This window comes from Somniosus microcephalus, chromosome 33 (genome assembly GCF_052327205.1).
Source record: "Somniosus microcephalus isolate GS21.2 chromosome 33, FLI_Smic_1.0, whole genome shotgun sequence".
In the NCBI taxonomy this organism is placed as follows: domain Eukaryota; kingdom Metazoa; phylum Chordata; class Chondrichthyes; order Squaliformes; family Somniosidae; genus Somniosus; species Somniosus microcephalus.
Genome location: NC_141019.1, coordinates 1,876,818 through 1,899,936, shown reverse-complemented (window position 1 = coordinate 1,899,936; position 23,119 = coordinate 1,876,818). Strand labels below are relative to the sequence as shown.

Sequence of the window (23,119 nt, the reverse complement as noted above, 5' to 3'; positions counted from 1 at the left end):
AAACTTGGATACATTACACTCGGTCCCTTCATCTAAGTCAGTAATACAGATTGTAAATAGCAGAGGCCCAAGCACTGATCCTTGTGGCACCCCACTAGCCTGCCAAGCTGAAAATGTCCTGTTTATCCCTACTCTCTGTTTTCTGTCAGTTAACCAATCCTCTATCAATGCTAATAGTCATAACGGCACAGAAGGAGGCCATTCGGCCCATCGAGTCCGTGCCGGCTCTCTGTCGAGCAATCCAGTCAGTCCCATTCCCCCACTCTATCCCCGTAGCCCTGCAAGTTTATTTCCCTCAAGTGCCTATCCAGTCTCCCCTTGAAAACATTGAGTGTCTCCACTTCCACCATTCCGTCGGCAGCGAGTTCCAGGTCCTCGCCACTCGCTGCGTAAAAAGGTTTTTACTCACGTCCCCCCCCCCCCCCCTTTTTTATCTTGCCTAAAACCTTAAATCTGTGTCCCCTAGTCCTCGTACCATCCATTAGTGGGGACAGCCTTTCCCCGTCTAGTCTATCCAAACCTGTCATAATCTTGTACACCTCGATCAAATCACCCCTCAACCTCCTTTGCTCTAATGAAAACAAATCCAGCTTCTCCAACCTGTCCTTGTAGCTAATATATTACCCTCACCCCATGAGTCCTTATCTTGCATAGCAACCTTTTATGTGGCACCTTATCAAATGCCTTTTGGCAATCCAAATATTTTACATCCACCAGTTCCCCATTATCTATCCAGCTAGTTGCATCCTCAAAACACTAATAGCATAATTTATTTCTCTTTCATAAAACCATGTTGACTCAGCCTGATCATACGATTTTCTAAGTGCCCTCTTACCACTCCCTTAATAATGGAGTCCAGCATTTTCCTGACGCCAGGCTCACTGGCCTGTAGTGCCCTGCTTTCTCTCTTTCCCCCTTTCTAGAATAGCGGGGTTACTTTTTCTACCTGCTAATCCACTGGGACTGTTCCAGAATCCAGGGGATTTTGGAAGATCACAACCAATGCATCCACGATCTCTTCAGCCACCACTTGTCGAACCCTAGGATGTAGGCCGTCAGGTCCTGGGGATTTGTCGGCTTTTAGTCCCATTAGTTTCTCAAGTACTTTTTTTCTCGAAGGAACTTAAAGTAATTGATGTCAGTCCTTTCATTAGTCTCTTGGTTCCCTGCTATTTTTGGTGCGCTATTTGTGTCTTCTACTGTGAAGACAGATACAAAATATTTGTTTAAAGTCTCTGCCATTTCCTTATTTCCCATTATAATTTCTCCTGTCTCTGCCTCTAAGGGACCAATGCTTACTTTTGCTACTCTTCATGTTTACTTACTTTCAGAAGTTCCTACAATTTTTAAATGTTTCTTGCTGGTATACTCATTTGATTTTCTCTTTTTAATCAATTTTTGGTCATAGTTTGCTGGTTAACAGAATTAAACTTCCCAATGCAATTTCACACGCTAAAGGTCTGCTTCTGTAAATAGCATTCAGGTACATTTATCGTTTATTACTCGCTCAGGAACAAAGAGTTCGAGGTTGATACCATAGAAACTTGGGACCAGACAGCACAGAATGAGGCCATTGGGCACAGTGGGCCTGTACCGGCTCTTTGAAAGAGCAGGCCAATGTGTCCCACTCCCCTGCTCTGTGGCCAGAGCACTGCTAATGTTCTTCCCTTTGTGTATTTAACTAATTCAGGTTTAAAAGTTACTATTGTCTCTGCTCCCATCACTCATTCAGACATTGCTTTCCAGATCATAACACGATGCCTAAACAATAAAGAGTAGATTGCCCCTCCTTTTAAAATATACTTCAACCTAGGTAGCCTTTACAGTTTACAATTAGTTATTTATGACTAGAGCAATACATGTATAATGCCTTCAACAATTTTAAAATTTTACTATTAAATTATTAATTATTTTAAAAGTCCATTTTTAATCGGTCGACCGGATATCTTGTTCGTGTCGACCTTCTTAGCCTTGGTGGAGTTCCTTGCCCTCCCACACCAGGAGACACAGAAATATCTTCTGCAGGGAGGCTATCAATATCCCGATTATGAACGGTTTCCGGATTGGAAGTCCCATTAGAAGGTAGACTGGGAGGGTCATGAACATCCATCGGGGGCAGACTAAGAGAATTGTAAGTGTCTGCAATAGGATTGGAAATGTTCGTAGTATCTGTGACTACATCAACATTATCTGAATTGTGGCTATTGTTAATGTCCTCAGGAGATGGCTGGCCACCACAAGGAGCTAAGTCTTTAACTGAAACCGTACTTTCTTTCCCATCTTGGAATCGAATATGAGCATATTGGGAATTTGCCTCCAATAGCTCCACCTCCTCCACTAAAGGATCATACTTTGACAGTCTAACATGACGTCGGAGCAGCACAGGTCCCTGCATAGTAAGCCATGAAGGTACTGAATATCCCGTAGTGGATCTCTGCGGATAGTTGAAGAGCCTTTCATGGGGAGTCACATTAGTAGCCGTTGAAAGCAATGATCTAATGGAATGCAGGGCATCAGGCAGTACCATTTCCCACTGTGTATTCTTAAGGTTCCGAGATGTCAAAGCCAACATAACTGCCTTCCAGATCACCCCATTGTATCGTTCGCACTGTCCATTACCCTGGGGCTTATACGGGGTAGTTCTGCTAGTAGAAATTCCCCGACTCTGGAGGTATTCCTTCAACTGGGAAGACATAAAAGAACTTCCCTGATCCGAATGGATATACGCAGGCATCCCAAAGATGACAAAAAGTTGAGTCAGACATTTAATAACTGTAGCAGCTGATACATCTGCACAAGGAAAAGCAAAAGGGAATCTTGAAAACTCATCCACAACAGTAAATATATATCGATTCTGAGTCGTTGAAGGAAGAGGCCCCTTAAAATCAACGCTCAGGCGTTCAAAGGGAGAAGTAGCCTTTTATAAGATGAGCTCGTTGAGGCTTAAAGAAATTCGTTTTGCACCGGGCGCAGACGGAGCATAGCGAAGTCATCCGCTTGACGTCTTCAACTGAAAAGGGCAAATTCTTACTGCGTACGAAGTGTATCATCCTCGTAACACCAGGATGGCACAAAGCATTATGAAGATTAATAAGCGTATCTCCGTGAAGCACAGAACAATAAGCCCTCGACAGCGCATCAGCGGCAACATTATCCTTCCCCGGACGATAGACTATATCGAAATGGTAGCATAGCAACTCGATCCGCCACCTCATTATTTTATCATTCTTTATCTTTCCGAAATGTTTGACATCAAACATAAAGGACACAGATTTTTGGTCAGTTACTAACGTAAAATGTCGCCTAGATAAATAATGTCTCCATTTACGCAGTGCTTCTACTATTGCGTACGCCTCTTTCTCTATTGATGAATGTCTCTGCTCACTATTGCTCAGAGTACGTGAGAAAAAGGCCACAGGTCTTCCATTTTGGTTCAGGGTAGCCCCAATTGCAAAATCGGAAGCGTCCGTCTCAATCACAAAGGGAACCTGCTCGTCAATAGAATGCACAACTGCTCCAAGGATATCCTTTTTAAGATCATCAAAACACATCCTGGCCTCCCATGATAGAGGATATGTCGTAACCTGAATAAGGGGCCGGATCTTCTGCGAGAAGTTTGCAATCCAATTAGAATAATAAGAAAACAGTCCAACAACTCGTTGCAAGGCCTTAGAATTAGTAGGGCAAGGTAACTCAATTAGTGGTCGCAGCCGTTCTGGATCTGGTTTAATCTTATTTCCCGAGATAATATACCCCAGTAAATTTACCTCGGTGGTCGAAAAGATGCACTTCTCTTTATTGAAAGTTAAGCCAACTTTTTCCGCAACTTGGAGGAATCTTTCTAGATTAAAATCGTGCTCCACCCTTGATTTGCCACACACCGTGATGTCATCTAAATATGAGAAGGTGTCCGAGAGAGAGTTATCACTTATAAAAGCATCCATTGCCCGTTGAAAACAGGCGACACCGTTAGTAACACCGAATGGTACTCGGCAAAACTGGTACAGCTTTCCGCCAGCTTCAAAGGCCGTATATGGTTTGTCCCTCGTAGCGATAGGAATCTGATGATAAGCACTCTTTAGGTCAATAGTGCTAAAAACCTTATATTGAGATACTTTATTGATAAGCTCATCAATCTTAGGCAGGGGTTACGCATCTAATTGAGTATACCTGTTAATAGTTTGAGAGTAGTCTATCACCATTCGCTTCTTATGTCTCTCATTAGTGGTGGTGACTACCTGTGCCCGCCAGGGCGAAAAACTAGGTTCAATGATTCCTTCCGATAAAAGACGTTGAACTTCAGAATTAATAAATTCTTTATCCTGACTGCTATACCTTCTTGACTTGGTAGCAATTGGCTTACAGTCCGGCATCAAATTGGAAAAAAGTGATAATGGAGAAATGAATAAAGAAGTTAATCCACAAATAGACAAAGGTGGCTTAGTTCCTCCGAAAGAAAGACTGAGGGACTCATGTAACTGAAGCACATCATGACCAATCAAAATGTCCGCACAGAGATTAGGCAGAACGGATAGGCGTATATCAGTATATGTATTACCAGGAGAATTAATTTCACAAGGCAACAACCAGCTACTTGTGAGGTGAGAGTCGCCTGAGCCATACACACCTGATAGGAAACAGGCGAAATTTTCAAACGCTTCTCCCTCACAAACTGAAGACTTATAAAGCTCTCAGTACTGCCCGTATCTATAAGGGCCTTCACTTCTAACCCATTAACTTGGGCCATAACTATAGCTTTGTTTAGGCCATGGGAAAAGGCGGCAGAAACTGATGCAATATAAATGCCCTATCTAAAGGCTGAATGGTCGCAGAGGAGGCAACCGATTTGCAAACACGTGCGTAATGACCTCCCTTGCCGCATTTACTACACACAGCCTCCCGGGCAGGGCACTTCAAACGGGGGTGCCGGGTGTTCCCGCAAAAATAACACTTCTGAATCCTAGAGGCAACAGCTGCCGAAGTAGAAACTGTTTCGGAATCTGATAAACCACTCCTATTAAATCCACATAACTCCCTTTCATTTGGAACTGCTGAAACCACGGTCGCAGGCCGATCAAAAAGAGCATAAGAATCCGAACTTCTCTGAGCCAAATCCAATGTAGAGGCTTGCTCAAAAGCACTCTTAAGATCCAAGGTCTTATTTTCTAATAACCACTGATGAATTGATCCAGACAGTAATCCATTAATAAATGCATCCCGTACCAACTCTTCCCTATGTTCTTCTGCAGACACGGCCTTATAATTACAGTTAGCACCAAGGCGCCGGAGTGCTTGTAAATAAGCATCCAAGGATTCTCCCGCCTGCTGCCTACGGGCAGATAAAAGGTGACGTGCAAATACCTCATTTTTGGGTTTAACAAAAAAAATTTCCAACGTAGCAATAGCCAATTCATAAGTTTCACAGTCCAAAATATACTTATACACATCCGAAGCAATGTAGTTGATTAGTATATCCAACTTATTTAGAGATTGCTGATCCAACACACCCAAAAAGTTTTTAAATGTACGATACCAATGTTTCCATTGATCTTCCACTCCTGCAGAATTAGGGTCAGCATTAAATCGTTCCGGTCGAAGATATCGTTCCATTATAGCAAAAGGTTAATAAATTGAAATAAAGAGTAGATTGCCTTTCAAAAGCTAGGCTTTATTAACCTTAAAAATCAGCAAGTACATGATGAGCACCCAGTCTCAACCAAGCTGTAGAGAACTGAATTTAAGATGGCCACCACAGGTCACATGGAATCAACTAACCAATAAGTTTACAGCATATATCTCAAGGCAGGAAAACAGGCAACCAATTACAATGCTTCTTACAAAACAAGAATAATCACCACACCTCCCCTCTGGCGTTTTGTCAATTACATTAAATCCGTGTCCTCTGTTTACCGACCCTTCTGTCAGTGGGTACAGTTGCTCCTTATTTACTCTATGGAAACACCTTCATGATTTTGAACACCTCTATTAAATCTCCCAATTAACATTTTTCTGCAGTAAAGAGAACCTGCGAGGAGTTGGCAACAGCAGCGAGGAGGCATAAATACGGCGGGAGGCCGAGGACAGCGCGGACCTGCCTGCGAGGAGTCGGCAGCAGCAGCGAGGAGGCATAAATACAGCGTGAAGCCGAGGACAGCGCGGACCTGCGAGGAGTCGGCAGCAGCGAGGAAGCATAAATAGAGCGGGAGGCTGAGGACAGCGCGGACCTGCGAGGAGTCGGCAGCAGCAGCGAGGAGGCATAAATACAGCGTGAGGCCGAGGACAGCGCGGACCTATGAGGAGTCGGCAGCAGCAGCGAGGAGGCATAAATAGAGCGGGAGGCTGAGGACAGCGTGGACCTTCAAGGAGTCGGCAGCAGTGAGGAGGCAGATACAAGTCCAGCGAATTCCAAAAGTACAGCAAAATCGAGGAGACACGTCACAGGACTGCAGGAAAGAGTCTGAGAGCGGGAGCAGTCAAACTACAACTGCAAAACCGCTAAAATGACGTCGCAACCAGGGAAGGAGCTGATTGGGAAGTAGGACCTGGTGAGTATTTCTACAGTCCAGTCGTTAAAGTAAAAGTAAGGTCTCTAGTTTAGCGTAAGTAGTGTTTAAAGGGAAGTAAGGTCCCTAGTGTATTTAATATTCTTTAAAGGGAGTAAATTAAGGGTAGGACATAGCAGGGCAGTCGGCAGTGTGGAGTGCTCCTCCTGTGCTATGTGGGAAGTCGGGGACACTTTCGGTGTCCAGGGCGAACATGTGTGCAGGAAGTGTCTCCAGCTGCAGCTACTCGAAATCCACGTTTCTGAGCTGGAGCTGTGGCTGGAGTCACTGTGGAGCATCCGCGAAGCTGAGATCTTCATAGATAGCTCGTCTAACGAGGTGGTCAGACGGAATGGGTGACCGCCAGACAGAGTAAAAGAACTAGGAAGGTAGTGCAGGGTCCATCTCCCTCGCCAACAGATTTTCCGTTTTGGATACTGCTGGGGGAGATGCTTTCTTGGGAATGCAGCAAGAGCCAAGTCCGTGGCACTAGGAGTGGCTCAGCTGCACAGGAGGGGAGGAAAAAGAGTGGGAGAGCAATAGTGATGGGGGATTCTATCGTAAAGGGAACAGGTAGACGTTTCTGTGGCCGCAGATGTGACTCCAGGATGGTATGTTGCCTCCCTGGTGCCAGGGTCAAGGATGTCACTGAACGGCTGCAGGGCATTCTGAAGGGGGAGGGCGAACAGTCAGAGGTCGTGGTTCACATTGGTACCAAGGACATAGATAGAAAGCGGGATGAGGTCCTGCAACAAGAATTTAGGGAGCTAGGTAGCAGATTAAAAAGCAGGACCTCAAAGGTTGTAATCTCTGGATTACTCCCGGTGCCATGTGCCAGTGAGTATAGGAATAGGAGGATAGAGCAGATGAATGCGTGGCTAAAGAGTTGGTGCAGGAGGGAGGGCTTTAGTTTCTTTGATCACTGGCTCTGTTTCTGGGGAAGGTGGGACCTGTACAAGTCTGACGGTTTGCACCTGAACCGGAACGGGACCAACATCCTTGCAGGGAGGTTTGTTAGTACTGTTGGGAGTTTAAACTAACTTGGCAGGGGGATGGGATACAGAGTGGAGCTACAGTAGAGGGTGATGCACAGCCAAATATAGAGGAAAAAACAGGTCAGCCTGGAAGGCAGAGCAAATATGTAACGGCACAAGGGAGTATGGCAAGGCTGGATGGCATTTATTTTATTGCAAGGAGTCTTGCGAGTAAGGCAGATGAATTGAAGGTGTTGATGAACACATGGGAGTATGATATTGTTGCTATCACAGAGACATGGTTGAGGGAGGGGCAGGACTGGCAGCTCAGTATTCCAGGGTATAGAATCTTCAGGCAAGACAGGGGTGTAAAAGAGGAGGGGGTGTCGCAATATTAATCAAGGAGTCAATTACTGCTGTAAGGAGAGATGATATCTTAGCAGGTTCTCATTGATTTATCTCCAGAAGGTTCCTGAACACCGGCGCTAGACTGATTCGCCTGTCGTTCATTGGTTTACCACACGCTCCATTTTTAAACGAGGGGGTAACATTTGCAAATCCCCAGTCCTGTGGCACCACTCCCCTATCCAAGGAGGATTCAAAGATTGTGGCCAGAGCCTTCCTTCTCTCAGTAACCCAGGATGCATCCCATCCAGACCATGACACTTCCACTTTGAGCGCTGTCAACTGTTTCACTACATCCTCTTGGTCTATTTATATCCTGTCCAATTTCACTACCACCCTCTCCTTCACTGTAACATTGGCAGCATCCTCTTCTTTAGTGAAGGCAGATGCAAAGTACTCATTTAGTACCTCAGCCATGCCCACTGCATCCACCAGAAGATTGCCCTTTTGGTCCTTAATCATCGCACCTTTCCATTGACTCTCCTTTTAGGCTTTACATGTTTAAGAAAGATTTTAATGTTCCCTATTATATTCCCACTAATCTTTCCTCAGTTTTTCCGTGCCCCTCTTAGTCTGTTTTTGATTTCTCCTCTACTTTCTGTATTCAGCTTGATTCCCTACGGTGCTGCTGTTGTTGTCGTGTGTTTATTATACCAGAGTCTGCGTGTGTCAAACAGCAGAAAACTCCCATCTTACAAGGTCTCAAATTGGGTTATAACTTAATGCCGGCGAATAACATCAACTTAAGTTTGGAGAAATTACTGATCCGGGACTGAATCGCTTTCACATTTCCCCAGTGGGGAAAGGGAAGGACGCTGACTGAGAGTTTGTTAGACACACAGCGGGACACGCGCACACGTGGAGAATTATAATTGTAAAACAGCAGTCAGATCAAACCAGTTATGTATTTGACATTTCCAGATATTGTAAGACCCCTAAAGATATTGCGTCACCAATCTGCTTAAAGTTACACCACTGTTAATATTAGTGGAGCAGTGGTGAATGTCCTCCCCTCCTACAGTGCTCATTAGTCAAGTGCTGACACCATGAGCGATGTCCTCGGCTTTATTACAAGAGGAATAGCAAATAACAGCAAGGAAGTTATGTTAAACTGTTATAAAAGACTGGTTAGGCCTCAGCTGGAGTATGGTTTTCAATTCTGGGCACCACACTTTAGGGAGGATATCAAGGCCTTGGAGATGGTGCAGAAGAGATTTGAGAGAATTGTACTAAGGATCAGGGACTTCAGTTCTGGGGAGAGACTGGTTTGTTCTCTTTAGAGCAGAGTTGGTTAAACGAAGATTTTATAGAGCTGTTGAAACTCATGATTGGTTTTGATGAGTAAATAAGGAGGAACTGTTTCCATTGGCAGAAGGGTCAGTAACCAGACGACGCAGATTTAAAGTGAGCGGAGAAAGAGCCACAGGCGAGGTGAGGAAACATTGTTACACAGTGAGTTAGTGTGATCTGGAATGCATTGCCCGAAAGGGTGGTGAGGTAACATTGTGTTACACAGCGAGTTAGTGAGATCTGGAATGCATTGCCCGAGAAGGTGGTGAGGTAACAGTGTTACACAGCGAGTTAGTGAGATCTGGAATGCATTGCCCAAGAGGGTGGTGAGGTAACATTGTGTTACACAGCGAGTTAGTGAGATCTGGAATGCATTGCCCGAGAAGGTGGTGAGGTAACAGTGTTACACAGCGAGTTAGTGAGATCTGGAATGCATTGCCCAAGAGGGTGGTGAGGTAACATTGTGTTACACAGCGAGTTAGTGAGATCTGGAATGCATTGCCCGAGAAGGTGGTGAGGTAACAGTGTTACACAGCGAGTTAGTGAGATCTGGAATGCATTGCCCAAGAGGGTGGTGAGGTAACATTGTGTTACACAGCGAGTTAGTGAGATCTGGAATGCATTGCCCGAAAGGGTGGTGAGGTAACATTGTGTTACACAGCAAGTTAGTGAGATCTGGAATGCATTGCCCGAAAGGGTGGTGAGGTAACAGTGTTACACAGCGAGTTAGTGAGATCTGGAATGCATTGCCCGAAAGGGTGGTGAGGTAACATTGTGTTACACAGCGAGTTAGTGAGATCTGGAATGCATTGCCCGAAAGGGTGGTGAGGTAACAGTGTGTTACACAGCGAGTTAGTGAGATCTGGAATGCATTGCCCGAAAGGGTGGTGAGGTAACAGTGTGTTACACAGCGAGTTAGTGAGATCTGGAATGCATTGCCCGAAAGGGTGGTGAGGTAACAGTGTGTTACACAGCGAGTTAGTGAGATCTGGAATGCATTGCCCGAAAGGGTGGTGAGGTAACAGTGTGTTACACAGCGAGTTAGTGAGATCTGGAATGCATTGCCCGAGAGGGTGGAGGAAGCAGATTCTGTTGTCCCATTGAAAAGGGAATTGGATAAATACTTGAAGGGAAAACATTTACAGGACTGGGGAAAGAGAGGGACAGTGGTAATAATGGGATAGCTCTTCCAAAGAGTCAGCACCGGTGTGATGGGCTGAATGACCTCCTGTGCTGTATCATATTATGGGTCTATGATGCAGCCTCGCCTTGTCAATGGAGGTGCCTGATGGGCTGAATGACCTTCTGTGCTGTATCATATTATGGGTCTATGATGCAGCCTCGCCCAGTCAGTGGAGGTGCCTGATGGGCTGAATGACCTCCTGTGCTGTATCATATTATGGGTCTATGATGCAGCCTCGCCTCGTCAATGGAGGTGCCTGATGGGCTGAATGACCTTCTGTGCTGTATCATATTATGGGTCTATGATGCAGCCTCGCCCAGTCAGTGGAGGTGCCTGATGGGCTGAATGACCTCCTGTGCTGTATCATATTATGGGTCTATGATGCAGCCTCGCCTAGTCAATGGAGGTGCCTGATGGGCTGAATGACCTCCTGTGCTGTATCATATTATGGGTCTATGATGTAGCCTCGCCTCGTCAATGGAGGTGCCTGATGGGCTGAATGACCTCCTGTGCTGTATCATATTATGGGTCTATGATGTAGCCTCGCCTCGTCAATGGAGGTGCCTGATGGGCTGAATGACCTCCTGTGCTGTATCATATTATGGGTCTATGATGTAGCCTCGCCTCGTCAATGGAGGTGCCTGATGGGCTGAATGACCTTCTGTGCTGTATCATATTATGGGTCTATGATGTAGCCTCGCCTCGTTAATGGAGGTGCCTGATGGGCTGAATGACCTCCTGTGCTGTATCATATTATGGGTCTATGATGTAGCCTCGCCTCGTCAATGGAGGTGCCTGATGGGCTGAATGACCTTCTGTGCTGTATCATATTATGGGTCTATGATGCAGCCTCGCCCAGTCAGTGGAGGTGCCTGATGGGCTGAATGACCTCCTGTGCTGTATCATATTATGGGTCTATGATGCAGCCTCGCCTCGTCAATGGAGGTGCCTGATGAGGCGATCTCAGCACAGAGATTTCAATCCACCAGCAAATCCCAAGAAGCAGATATTGAAACAATCCAATCTGCCTCCGGCGCTACAGTAATCGGTTACTATGCACCAGAAGCAGCATCATCGGTTCAATATTGGCCAACAATATAGGTGTGGATAGAAAGACAAAAGTTAACCCATTGCTGGAGGTTTGCGATCTGCGATCGGGGAGCTAGGACAGGAAGCACACGAGGATCAGTTTTATGGGATGGACAGTGGAGGCCATGACATGGAAAAGAATGCCAGATGAGACTATATCGAATGCTGTGGGAAGGTGAATGATGGACAAGGAAAGGTTACACACCATGGTCACAGTCACAGAGATTGGAGTTTGTGACAGTTCGGGGCAGATTAGATTTACATCGAAACTGCAGCAGAGAAACAGTCCATTCGGCTCAAGTGGTCTATGCTGTGTTTATACTCCACGGGAGCCTCCTCCCACTCTCATTACATCTTGACACCGTGTCCACATAGACGTTCGAGGGCGTTAGACTCGTGACACCAATATTAAATAACATTCAGAACGCCGGCGAACCCACCCTCCTGGAGTGGATTGAGCGAGTTTGTCGCACTCCCCTCACTTCAGAAAGAAATGAGCTCATTCACGTTGGACCTAAAAAGGATCGATCAGAGAATGTTCTAACTGGTTAGAAGTTAGGAACTGTGGATGGGCAGAGAGAACTAGGGGTCCACGTAACCTTAACCGCAGAGCGAGGCCGTTCAGGGGTGATGTTGGAAAGCATTTCTTCAGACACAGTGTAGTGGAAATCTGGAACACTCGCCCTCAAGAAGCTGTTGAGGTTCGGTCAATTGAAAATGACAAAACTGTGATTGATAGATTTGTGTTAGGCAATGGTATTTAGGGTTATGGAACCAAGGCGGGGAGATGGAGTTAAGATACAGCTCAGCCATGATCGAATTGAATGGAGGAACAAGCTGGAACGAATGAGTGGCCTACTCCTGTTCCGATGTTCCTGTGCCTCTATTTATAAAGCCAATGCTCCCATATACGTTTTTAAAAGCCTTATCGGCAAAGTGTTAATTTAGTACCTCAGCCATGTCCTCTGCTTCCACAAGATGATTGCCTTTTTGGTCAGTAATCGGCCCCACCTTTCCTTGGACTATTCTTTCACGCTTTATATGTTTATAAAAGGCATTAGTGTTCCCTATTATGTTACCACTAATCATTTCTCATACATTCTCCTTGCCCCTCTGTTGCTGTTGTGTGTTTATTACACTAGTGGCAGCGTTAGTGAAACAGCAAAGTACTGAATTTTACAAAGACTCAAACTGGTACTGAATTAACAATCGCTTTTACATTTCCACAGTGGGGAAAGGAAAGGCTGCTGATTGATAGTTATAATGCACGGGCACACACACAAATGGAGAATTATGATTGTAAAACAGCAGTCAAATCCACCAGTTGTATATTCATGGTATTTTCTGAAATCCCAGAGGTTGGGTGATTGGGCAGAAGCGTGGCAGATGCAATATAACGTGGATAAATGCGAGGTTATCCACTTTGGTGTCAAAAACAGAAAGGCAGACTGTTATCTGAATGGCAATAGATTGGGAGAAGGGGAAGTGCAACGAGACCTGGGTGTCCTTGTGCACCAGTCGCTGAAGGTAAGCATGCAGGTGTAGCAGGCGGTGAAGAAGGCAAATGGTATGTTGGCCTTCATAGCAAAAGGGTTTGAGTACAGGAGCAAGGATGTCCTGCTGCAGTTGTACAGGGCCTTGGTGAGACCACACCTTGAGTATTGTGTGCAGTTTTGGTCGCCTTATCTGAGGAAGGATGTTCTTGCCATGGAAGGAGTTCAGCGAAGATTCACAAGGCTGATCCCTGGGATGGCAGGAATGATGTATAAGGAGAGATTGGGTCGATTGGGCTTATACTCACTGGAGTTTAGAAGAATGAGCGGGGATCTCATCGAAACTTATAAAATTCTGACAGGTCTGGACAAATTAGATGCAGGTAGAATGTTCCTGATGGTCGGAGAGTCCAGAACCAGGGTTCACAGTCTAAGGATAAGGGGTAAGGCATTTAGGACAGAGATGAGGAAGAATTTCTTCACCCAGAGAGTGGTGAACCTGTGGAATTCTCTACCACAGAAGGCGGTTGAGGCCAAGTCTTTAAATATATTCAAGAAGGAGTTAGATATATTTCTTAGAGCTAAAGGTATCAAGGGATATGGGGAGAAGGCAGGGACCGGGTACTGAATTTGGATGATCAGCCATGATCTCATTGAATGGCGGAGCAGGCTCGAGGGGCCGAATGGCCCACTCCTGCTCCTATCTTCTATGTTTCTATGTAAACGGAGCAGGCTTGGGGTTTGATGTGGTAGAAGGCGAACGAGATGAGAACAGAAATAATCTAGAGTAAGAATAGGCCCAAAAATTAAACAGTCTGGAACAGAACATGAATTCGTCTTCTCTTATCATGGAGAAATCAAATATTTGACACAGTGTGTGTTTGAAACAAAGCTTATTTATTCACTGAAATAACAACAGAAAATTCTGGAAATACTCAGCAGGCCAGGCAGGATCCGTGGAGAGAGAAACAGAGTTAACGTTTCAGGTCTGGGACCCTTCATCAGAACTGGAAAAAGCTGGAGATGTAACAGATATTACTAAGGTAAGAGGCAGGAAAGTTATCCTGGGTGGATCTGAAACAGGAAGGTTGGAAGTTCAGTTGGAATCCACGTGGAATAAGTTGGAACCGGAGACAGGTGCTGAGGAAAGAGATGTGGCTGTGAAACCAAGTCTTGGAAAATGTTGCAAATGGGGATGGCAAAATCATACAGCATGAAAAATGGGAGTAAGGGTTAAAGTCTGAAATTGTTGAACTCAATGTTGAGTCCAGAAGGCTGTAAAGTGCCGAATAGAAAGATGAAGTGCTGTTGCTCGAGCTTTATTTATTCACTATTTAAACAGAATATTAATCTCCAGCGCAGATACAGGAGTTATTAAGATCAGCAGAAACAAACCATGACTACCAGAATGAACATGGTTCAGTCCTCAATCTGATCACAGTAAATCATGTTCCATTCACTAATCTGGTCTTTTACCCAGCATTCCCCGCGGTGGACCACGTGCCGCACCCAGACTACAAGAGCCCAGCGCGCAGGCGCGGGAGGGGGCCGGTATATTGAGCATGCGCAGTGCGTTACTGGAGATGGAGAGGGGCTGAAGCCGGGAGCGCGATGGTGCAGCCGGTAAAAATCGCGACGGAGGGGAGTAATGGACCGGTAGGTGGGTGGGGAGGCTTCATAAACAACCCGTGCAGGAGGCAAGCCCCGAATAATAACCTGAAGATCCCGTGTTTGCAGTTGCGGGGATTTCTTCCCCTTACAGGCCCAGGTTAACGGCAGCCATCTTTGTAAAGGAGGGTGGAAAGTTTCAGTGCGACGTCACCCTATGCCTGAGATAAAGAGCCTTGTGTCCAATGCGGGGAATAAAGGCCCACAGCCGCCCCGGGCCCTGAACAAGGGACTGGAGAAACTCGCTGCCCTGCGGATCAGACAATCAGCCGGCGGTAGTCCCGCCCCTCGGGCTCCCCGATTGGTTGGAGGACCCGCCGCCGGCTCGCTCCTCCAGCCCCGCCCACTGGGTGCCGCAAGCCTCGCCCCTCGGGCTCCCCGATTGGTTGGAGGACCCGCCGCCGGCTCGCTCCTCCAGCCTCGCCCACTGGGTGTCGCTAGTCCCGCCCCTCGGGCTCCCCGATTGGTTGGCGGGCCCGCCGCCGGCTCGCTCCTCCAGCCCCGCCCACTGGGTGCCACTAGTCCCGCCCCTCGGGCTCCCCGATTGGTTGGAGGACCCGCCGCCGGCTCGCTCCTCCAGCCCTGCCCCGCTCGCTCCCTATTGGTCGGAAGCTGCCGTCAATCAGGCCGCGGGCCCGGGTGACGTGTCCCCAAGGAGATCACGTGCACCGTCCAAGTGCCGCCGCTCGGTCCGGGGCCTCGCGGACTCTGAGGTTTTTCTATTTCTCTCGATTCTCTCCCGATCCACCCCGCGCCATTCTCCACCCAATCGGAGCAGAGAAAACTCACTTCGCGTCACCGATCGCGACTCTGGAACCGACACCAAGGCCTTTCCCCGGAATAGCCCCGCGCCGACTCCGTCCGGCAGGATCCGAGTGCGCAGGTGCAGCTCCGAGTGGGGGGAGGGGGGTTGGTCTCCTCTGGGCATGCGCGGTCGCTGTGCTGGACTCGGCCGAAACCGCCGCTCCCTGTGCGCATGCGCGGACTCTCGTCTGTCAATCAACCAACCGCCAGAAGAGGTCGCTGGTGAGACCAGTGAAGAAAGAAAGACTTGCATTTATATAGCGCCTTTTACCACCACTGGACGTCCCAAAGTGCTTTACAGCCAATGAAGTACTTTTGCAGTGTAGTCACTGTTGTAATGTAGGAAATGCGGCAGTCAATTAGCGCACAGCAAGCTCCCACAAACAGCAATGTGATAATGACCAGATAATCTATAATTTTTTATGTTGATTGAGGGATAAACATTGGCTCGGACACTGGGAATAATTCCCCTGCTCTTTCCCACATTACAACAGTGACTACTTCATTGTAGTACTTCATTGGCTGTAAAGCACTTTAGGATATCTGGTGGCACTATATAAATGCAAGTCTTTCTTTCCTGAAATAATGCCATGGGATCTTTTACATCCACCTGAGAGAGCAAACGGGGCCTCAATTTAACATCTCATCCGAAAGACGGCACCTCCGACAGTACCGCACTCCCTCAGCACTGCACTGGAGTGTCAGCCTGGATTTTTGTGCTCAAGTCTCTGGAGTGGGACTATGAACCCACAACTTTCTGACTCAGAGGCGAGAGTGCTACCCACTGAGCCACTGGCTGACACTAAAGAGCAAGCAGTTCTGATGAATGGTCATCGACCTGAAACGTTAACTCTGTTACTCTCTCCACAGATGCTGTCTGACCTGCTGAGTATTTCCAGCATTTTCTGTTTTTATTAAAGAAACGAGGGAGTGATTGCTGACGGGAATAATGTTGGGTCGTCCTGCGCATGCGCACCTCCCTGGCGGCTGAGGCGAAACACCGACTTGCCCCCACCTGAGCCGCTCACGCGTACCAGATGTTGCGGCTCCGCATGCACGCCCGATGTTCCAACCGCGGGGTTTTGTGTGCTGAGCATGCGTGTTGTGGACCGATCGGGATGGGCAATTGTAGAGCAGGAGGGAGAGCGCGGGGCCATGAGCACATGCGCAGGACTCAGAGTCAACAGAGCACTTTCTGCAGAGCCGGGGCCTTGTGGGTATTGCAGCCGCCATTACTGCTGATCCTTTCAACCAACCTGTGCAGCAGCTGGGGCCTGAAAATCAGCTTCACTGCCCCTAGGTTCGGAAAGGGGAAAATTAAACAACAGTTTGCCTCTGATCCTTTTCTGATCTCAATTTACAGGGTTATAGAAGTGGAGCAGTTACAGGCGGGAAGCTCAGACCAAACATCACGTCAAGATCTGACAGAGTCGCTGGATTCATCAGGACCTGAATATCATCGGCCTTTGCACATGGAAGGAGAGAGCAGGGATCGCAACGCAGACAAACTGCACACGTGTTCAGTGTGTGGACGCGGATTCAGCCGATCGCCTGACCTGGTGAGACACGTGTACCGTCACACCGGGGAGAAACCGGGTAAAGGTGGGGACGGCGGGAAGGGATTCAGTTCCCCGTCTGCATTGGAAGTTCAATGGCGCTGTCACACCAGGGACAGTCTGTTCACCTGCTCCGTGTGTGGAAAGGGATTTGTTTGTTCATCCCACCTGCAAACACACCAGGGAGTTCACACTGAGGAGAGACCATTTCAATGTTCTGACTGTGGGAAGAGCTTTAAAAGCGCTCGGTATCTGAAGGGACACCAGGGAGTTCACACTGATGAGAGACCATTTCAATGTTCTGACTGTGGGAAGAGCTTTAAAAGCCCCAAGGAACTAAAGCTACACCAACTTGTCCACACTGATGAGAGACCATTTCAATGTTCTGACTGTGGGAAGAGCTTTAAAAGCGCTCGGTATCTGAAGGGACACCAGGGAGTTCACACTGATGGGAGACCATTTCAATGTCCTAACTGTGGGAAGAGCTTTAAAAGCCCCGGGGAACTAAAGCGACACCAACTTATTCACACTGACGAGAGACCCTTTAAATGTTCTGACTGTGGGAAGAGCTTTAAAAGCGCCGGGGGTTTGAAGAGACACCAACACCTACACACTGGGGAGAGGCCGTTCACCTGCTCCATGTGTGGGAAGGGATTCACTGATTCATCCAACCTGCTGGTACATCAGCGAGTTCACACTGACGAGAGACCCTTTAAATGTTCTGACTGTGGGATGGTGTGGTAAACCACTGTCATACCTGTCTGTGTCTGTATGTGTATTCCACTAGGTACAGGTCTGGACATGCCTCGGCTGACTCCTCCCACTATTCCAGGTATATAAGTGACTACCTCCCAGTCCCTTAGTATTCTGGACGGGTCGACCACTCGAGACAAGACCTTCATTCTTTAGTTAATAAAAGCCTGATTGTTACTCGCTCAACTTCAGTCTTTTGAGTAATTGATGGCGCATCAGATGGGCTTTAAAAGCTCCGTGGGTTTGAAGAGACACCAACACCTACACACTGGGGAGAGGCCATTCACCTGCTCCGTGTGTGGGAAGGGATTCATTCAGTCATTCCACCTGATGGTACATCAGCGAGTTCACACTGACGAGAGACCCTTTAAATGTTCTGACTGTGGGATGAGCTTTAAAAGCTCCGGGGGTTTGAAGAGACACCAACACCTACACACTGGGGAGAGGCCATTCACCTGCTCCGCGTGTGGGAAGGGATTCATTCAGTCATTACACCTGATGGTACATCAGCGAGTTCACACTGGGGAGAGACCGTTCACTTGCTCCGTGTGTGGGAAGGGATTCGCTCGGCCCTCCAGCCTGCTGAAACACCAGCGAGTTCACACTGACGAGAGACCCTTTCAATGTTCTGACTGTGGGAAGAGCTTTAAAAGCTCTGGGGAGCTGAAGGGACACCAGCGCGTTCACACTGGGGAGAGACTCTTTCAATGTTCTGAGTGTGGGAAGAGTTTTAAAAGCTCCGAGGAGCTCAAGAAACACCAACACCTACACACTGGGGAGAGGCCGTTTACCTGCTCCATGTGTGGGAAGGGATTCACTCAGTCAACCACCCTGCTGGTACATCAGCGAGTTCACACTGGGGAGAGGCCATTCACCTGCTCTGTGTGTGGGAAGGGATTCACTCAGTCATCCCGCCTGCTGGTACACCAGCGAGTTCACACTGGGGAGAGACCGTTCACCTGCTCTGTGTGTGGGAAGGGATTCACTCAGTCATCCAACCTGCTGGCACATCGGCGAGTTCACACTGGGGAGAGACCGTTCACCTGCTCCGTGTGTGGGAAGGGATTCACTCAGTCATCCAACCTGCTGACACATCAGCGAGTTCACACTGAGGAGAGGCCCTTTAAATGTTCTGACTGTGGGAAGAGCTTTAAAAGCTCCGGGGAGCTGAAGGGGCACCAGCGAGTTCACACTAACGAGAGACCCTTTAAATGTTCTGAGTGTGGGAAGAGTTTTAAAAGCTCCGGGGACCTCCAGCTACACCAACACCTACACACTGGGGAGAGGCCGTTCAGCTGCTCTGTGTGTGGGAAGGGATTCGCTGATTCATCCAACCTGCTGGCACATCGGCGAGTTCACACTGACGAGAGGCACTTTAAATGTTCTGACTGTGGGAAGAGCTTTAAAAGCGCCGGGGAGTTGAAGAGACACCAGCGACTTCACACTGATCATAGAATCTAACAGCACAGAAGGAGGTGATTCGGCCCATCGTGTCTTTGAAAGAGCTGTCCAATTTAGTCCCACACCCCAGCTTTATCCCCAGAACTCTGCAAACTAGTCCTCTTCAAGGACTCGTCCAATTACTGTTTGAAAGTTCCTGTGGAACCTGATTTCAGCATCCTTTCAGATGGTGCGTTCCAGATCTTAACAACCCTCTGTATGAAAACAATTCTCCTCATTTCCCCTCTAGTTCTTTTAGCAACTATTTTAAATCTGTGACCTTTGGTTACCGACCCACTTGCCAAAGTGAACAGTTTCTCCCTACTTGCTTGATCAAATCCCCTCATCATTTTGAACATCTCTATTAGGTCTCCTCTTAACCTTCTCTGCTCTAAGGGGAACAATCCCAGCTTCTCCAATCTCTCCACATAACTGAAGTCCCTCATCCCTGGTACCATCCTGGTCAACCTCCTCTGCACCCTCTCCAAGGCCTTGACATCCTTCCTAAAGTGTGGTGCCCAGAACTGTACACAAGACTCCAGCTGAGGCCAAAACCCTGCAGCTGTACAAAACCCGGGTTAGACCACACCTGGAGCACTGTGAGCAGTTCTGGGCATCACACCTCAGGAAGGATATATTGGCCTTGGAGGGAGTGCAGCGTAGGTTTACCAGAATGATACCTGGACTTCAAGGGTTAAGTTACGAGGAGGGATTACACAAATTAGGGTTGTAATCCCTGGAATTTAGAAGATTAAGAGGTCATCTGATCGAAGTTTTCAGGATATTAAGGGGAACAGATAGGGTAGATAGAGAGAAACTATTTCCGCTGGTTGGGGATTCTAGGACTGGGAGCATAGTCTAAAAGTTAGAGCCAGACCTTTCAGGAGTGAAATTAGGAAACACTTCTACACACAAAGGGTGGTAGAGGTTTGGAACTCTCTTCCGCAAACAGCAATTGATGCTCGATCAATTGTTAATTTTCAATCTGAGATTGATAGGTTTTTGTTAACCAAAGGTATTTAGGGATATGGGCCAAAGGCGGGTGTATGGAGTTAGGTCACAGATCAGCCATGATCTCATTGAATGGCGGAACAGGCTCGAGGGGCTGAATGGCCTCCTTCTGTCCTATGTTCCTAACTAGTGATTTGTAAAGGTTTAGTGTAACTTCCTTGTTTTTGTATTCAATGGCCCTATTGACAAAGCCAAGTATCCCATACGCTTTCTGAACCGCCTCACCAACTTGCCGTGGCACATTCAAAGACTTGTGAATATGGACCCCCAGGTCCCTCTGCTCTTGCACCCCCTCAAACTAGTCCCATTTAGATTATACGGCCTCTCCCTATTGTTTCTCCCAAAGTGCATCACTTCACACTTATCCTCATTTAATTTCATCTGCCTTGTGTCTGCTCATTTCACAGTCTGTCTCTGTCCTTCTGAAGTCTGCTGCTACTACACTCACAAAACTTGGCAACATAGTAAATAGTATCATCCGTAAACTTTGAAATTGTTCACCTATACCCAAGTCCAGGTCATTTATATATAACAAGAAAAGCAATGGTCCTAATCCCGACCCCTGGGGGAACCCACTGCATACTTCCCTCCAGTCAGAAAAATATCCCTCAGCACTGCTCACTGCCTCCTCTCCCTTAGCCAATTATATACCCAAATTACCATCAGCCCTTTAATTCCCTCTGCTTCTATTTTCAGAGTAAGTCTCTTCTGTGGTATTTTATCAAATGCCTTTTGAAAGTCCATATATACAACATCTGCTGCACTACCTTCATCAACCCTCTGTCACTTCATCAGAGAACTCAATCAGGTTAATCAGACACGCTGTACCTTTAACAAATCCATCCTGGCTGCCCCTTATTAACCCATGCTTCTCCAAGTGAGAATTAATTTTGTCCTTGACAATGGTCTCTAGTCGTTCACCCACCACTGTAGGGGTCGCAAAATCGCCTCAGCCCCCGAAGATTGGGAAATATTAATCCACATCGTGGACAAAGACTTGTGTGATTTAAATTGTCTCTGGGTTGGACAATGTTTTAAAACAGACCCAGAACCGGAAAAGGCTGCGTTAAAAAGCTCATAAGCTAGGCAGCACTTGGACACTGGAATCAAAGAACTTTGTGAAAATCGCACACTTTAAGATTGTACATTTTATTAAAAGATGAACTCTTGAGTTTTGGACTGTTTAAATTGCCCAGGGCATAATAATGGCTGAACAGACCTCATGGAAACAGAATTTTAAAAGGCAGCAGAAAAGGACAGACAGGCTGGTAGCATATGAAAAGCTCAGCGCTGCCCTGTAGTAAGTTTGAATGGAGCCCGAGCTGTCAGTCACCCTGTGATATTGGGCGTGTCCAGTAACCTACAAGCTGCTTGTTTACACTGGGGAGTTGTGGGTGGTTTCTCTTGCTTGTTCTGGTCTCCTACCAGGCTTCGTACAATAATTACCCTTGAGTGGTTCGACCCACTCTCCCCTACGGTTCTAGACCTTGGACTTAGGTGCAGGGAACTGTAGTGCAGAGAAAGACTCAATGGACCAGGTTGAATAGCACGAAATGGATGCTTTTATTATTAAACAGTTTGCAGCATTATAAAATACATGTCATAAGCATAAATTAAAGCGACTACAAGTATGCACATATCTATAACCTTAATTCCATGGAAATGGGAAACACACGGCACATCGAAAAAGGGGAAACACATTACGATTACCCTTACCCCCTCCCCTAGACCTAGACTAAGTTTCGACCTGAGGAACTCGGAATCATGCTCACCACTTTCAGATTCGCAAAAGAGGGGGTTCGCAGCCTTTTGGCACAGCTTTCCGTCGTCACGTGGATTTGGAAACTTCTGGCGCAGCTTGTTTTTCTCTCTCTCTCAGGCGATGAGGCAGTGGACACAGCCTTGATGAGCGCTCGTCATGGTTGAATCTGTTAACAAGCCGTTGAAGAACTGGATACACATGGGAGAATCCGAGAGTTTCTGGCCGAATGGTATGTCGAGGCCCTGACTGGCTAGGCCTGGAATGTCATTTTATTTATTTCTCGCTCCCGCCTGGCTCGGCGGTTTTCCAGAGGGTGTCTTCTCCTTCGGCCTGGGTCGTCGATGATCTCCCGACAAAAGTACCCGGGCCACCCTCCTTCGTCTTCCCGTCGTAGTCGAGCCTTGCGTGGCCGAGCTGGCTTCCCAGCCAAAGTCTTCTCGTCGTCACCGAAGTTACGAATTGTACCGAAGAAGTGAATCGTCCTACGAATGAAGCGTAGCCGTCGAGGTGAAGCGTTGCCTCCAGTGTGTGTGTCTTTTTTGATGGACTTTCAAATCCATAATTATACTCTTTTGGGACAGTCTTATCTCCCGCCAAATCATAGTCCAGTCTTTGTAATATTTTTGGCGGGCAGAAATCTCTGCAGGGGCGCTTTGTCTTGTAACGGGAGCCGGTGATAACTTAACTGGCCTTCCTGGCCGATAATGTCTTTTACTTTGTCACCGTAACTCGGTTCGCATATTGATCGGTCTGGAGATTGCCTTTGATGGCTGTTAAACGGTTCTTCCTTTGTACAGTAAATGGGTTTAAGTGTTCATTCAATTGTCCACCCATATCTTGATGGGCCCCATCCTGTTGCCTGAAACTGTCTTGTACTTAGAATCCAATTGAATATGTATGCCCATTTCCCTGAGTTTCGGTTTCCCGATACTGGCTTTCGCGGGCTTACTGTTCTCAATCCACAAGCCTGTCTGGCTTGCAGTAACAGAAATCAAATGGTCCAAGAAACTGATCACGAGGTCCGGTGGCCATTTTGTATGCCCCTTTTTATCAAAGGGTCTTCTGTATAAGCTTCTTTTGGTCAATAAAGCTGTATTATTAATCCTGTTTTCTTGCGTGATTATTTAATGAAAATTTCTGAATCTTACA

At 47.2% G+C, this 23,119-nt stretch overlaps 1 protein-coding gene and 1 long non-coding RNA gene across 7 annotated transcripts in view; both read left to right on the top strand.

Moving 5' to 3' along the window:
* The window catches only part of LOC147096927 (uncharacterized), a 29,805-nt gene that overhangs the window by 6,198 nt on the left and 488 nt on the right, over nt 1–23,119 (top strand). For 4 of the 6 annotated variants that reach the window (XR_015074445.1, XR_015074444.1, XR_015074441.1 and 1 more), the window contains 3 exons: nt 6,021–6,545; nt 16,812–17,007; nt 22,088–23,077. This is a non-coding gene — a long non-coding RNA (uncharacterized LOC147096927). Of the gene's footprint in view, nt 1–6,020; nt 6,546–16,811; nt 17,008–22,087; nt 23,078–23,119 lie in introns of those variants that run through there. The other 2 variants (XR_015074443.1, XR_015074440.1) reach the window with 2 other exon arrangements.
* On the top strand, nt 17,895–23,077 carry LOC147096928 (uncharacterized). The gene has a single exon (XM_085972579.1). It carries the CDS (start codon nt 17,965–17,967, stop codon nt 19,216–19,218), a length of 1,254 nt encoding a protein of 417 aa, XP_085828705.1. The 5' UTR covers nt 17,895–17,964; the 3' UTR covers nt 19,219–23,077.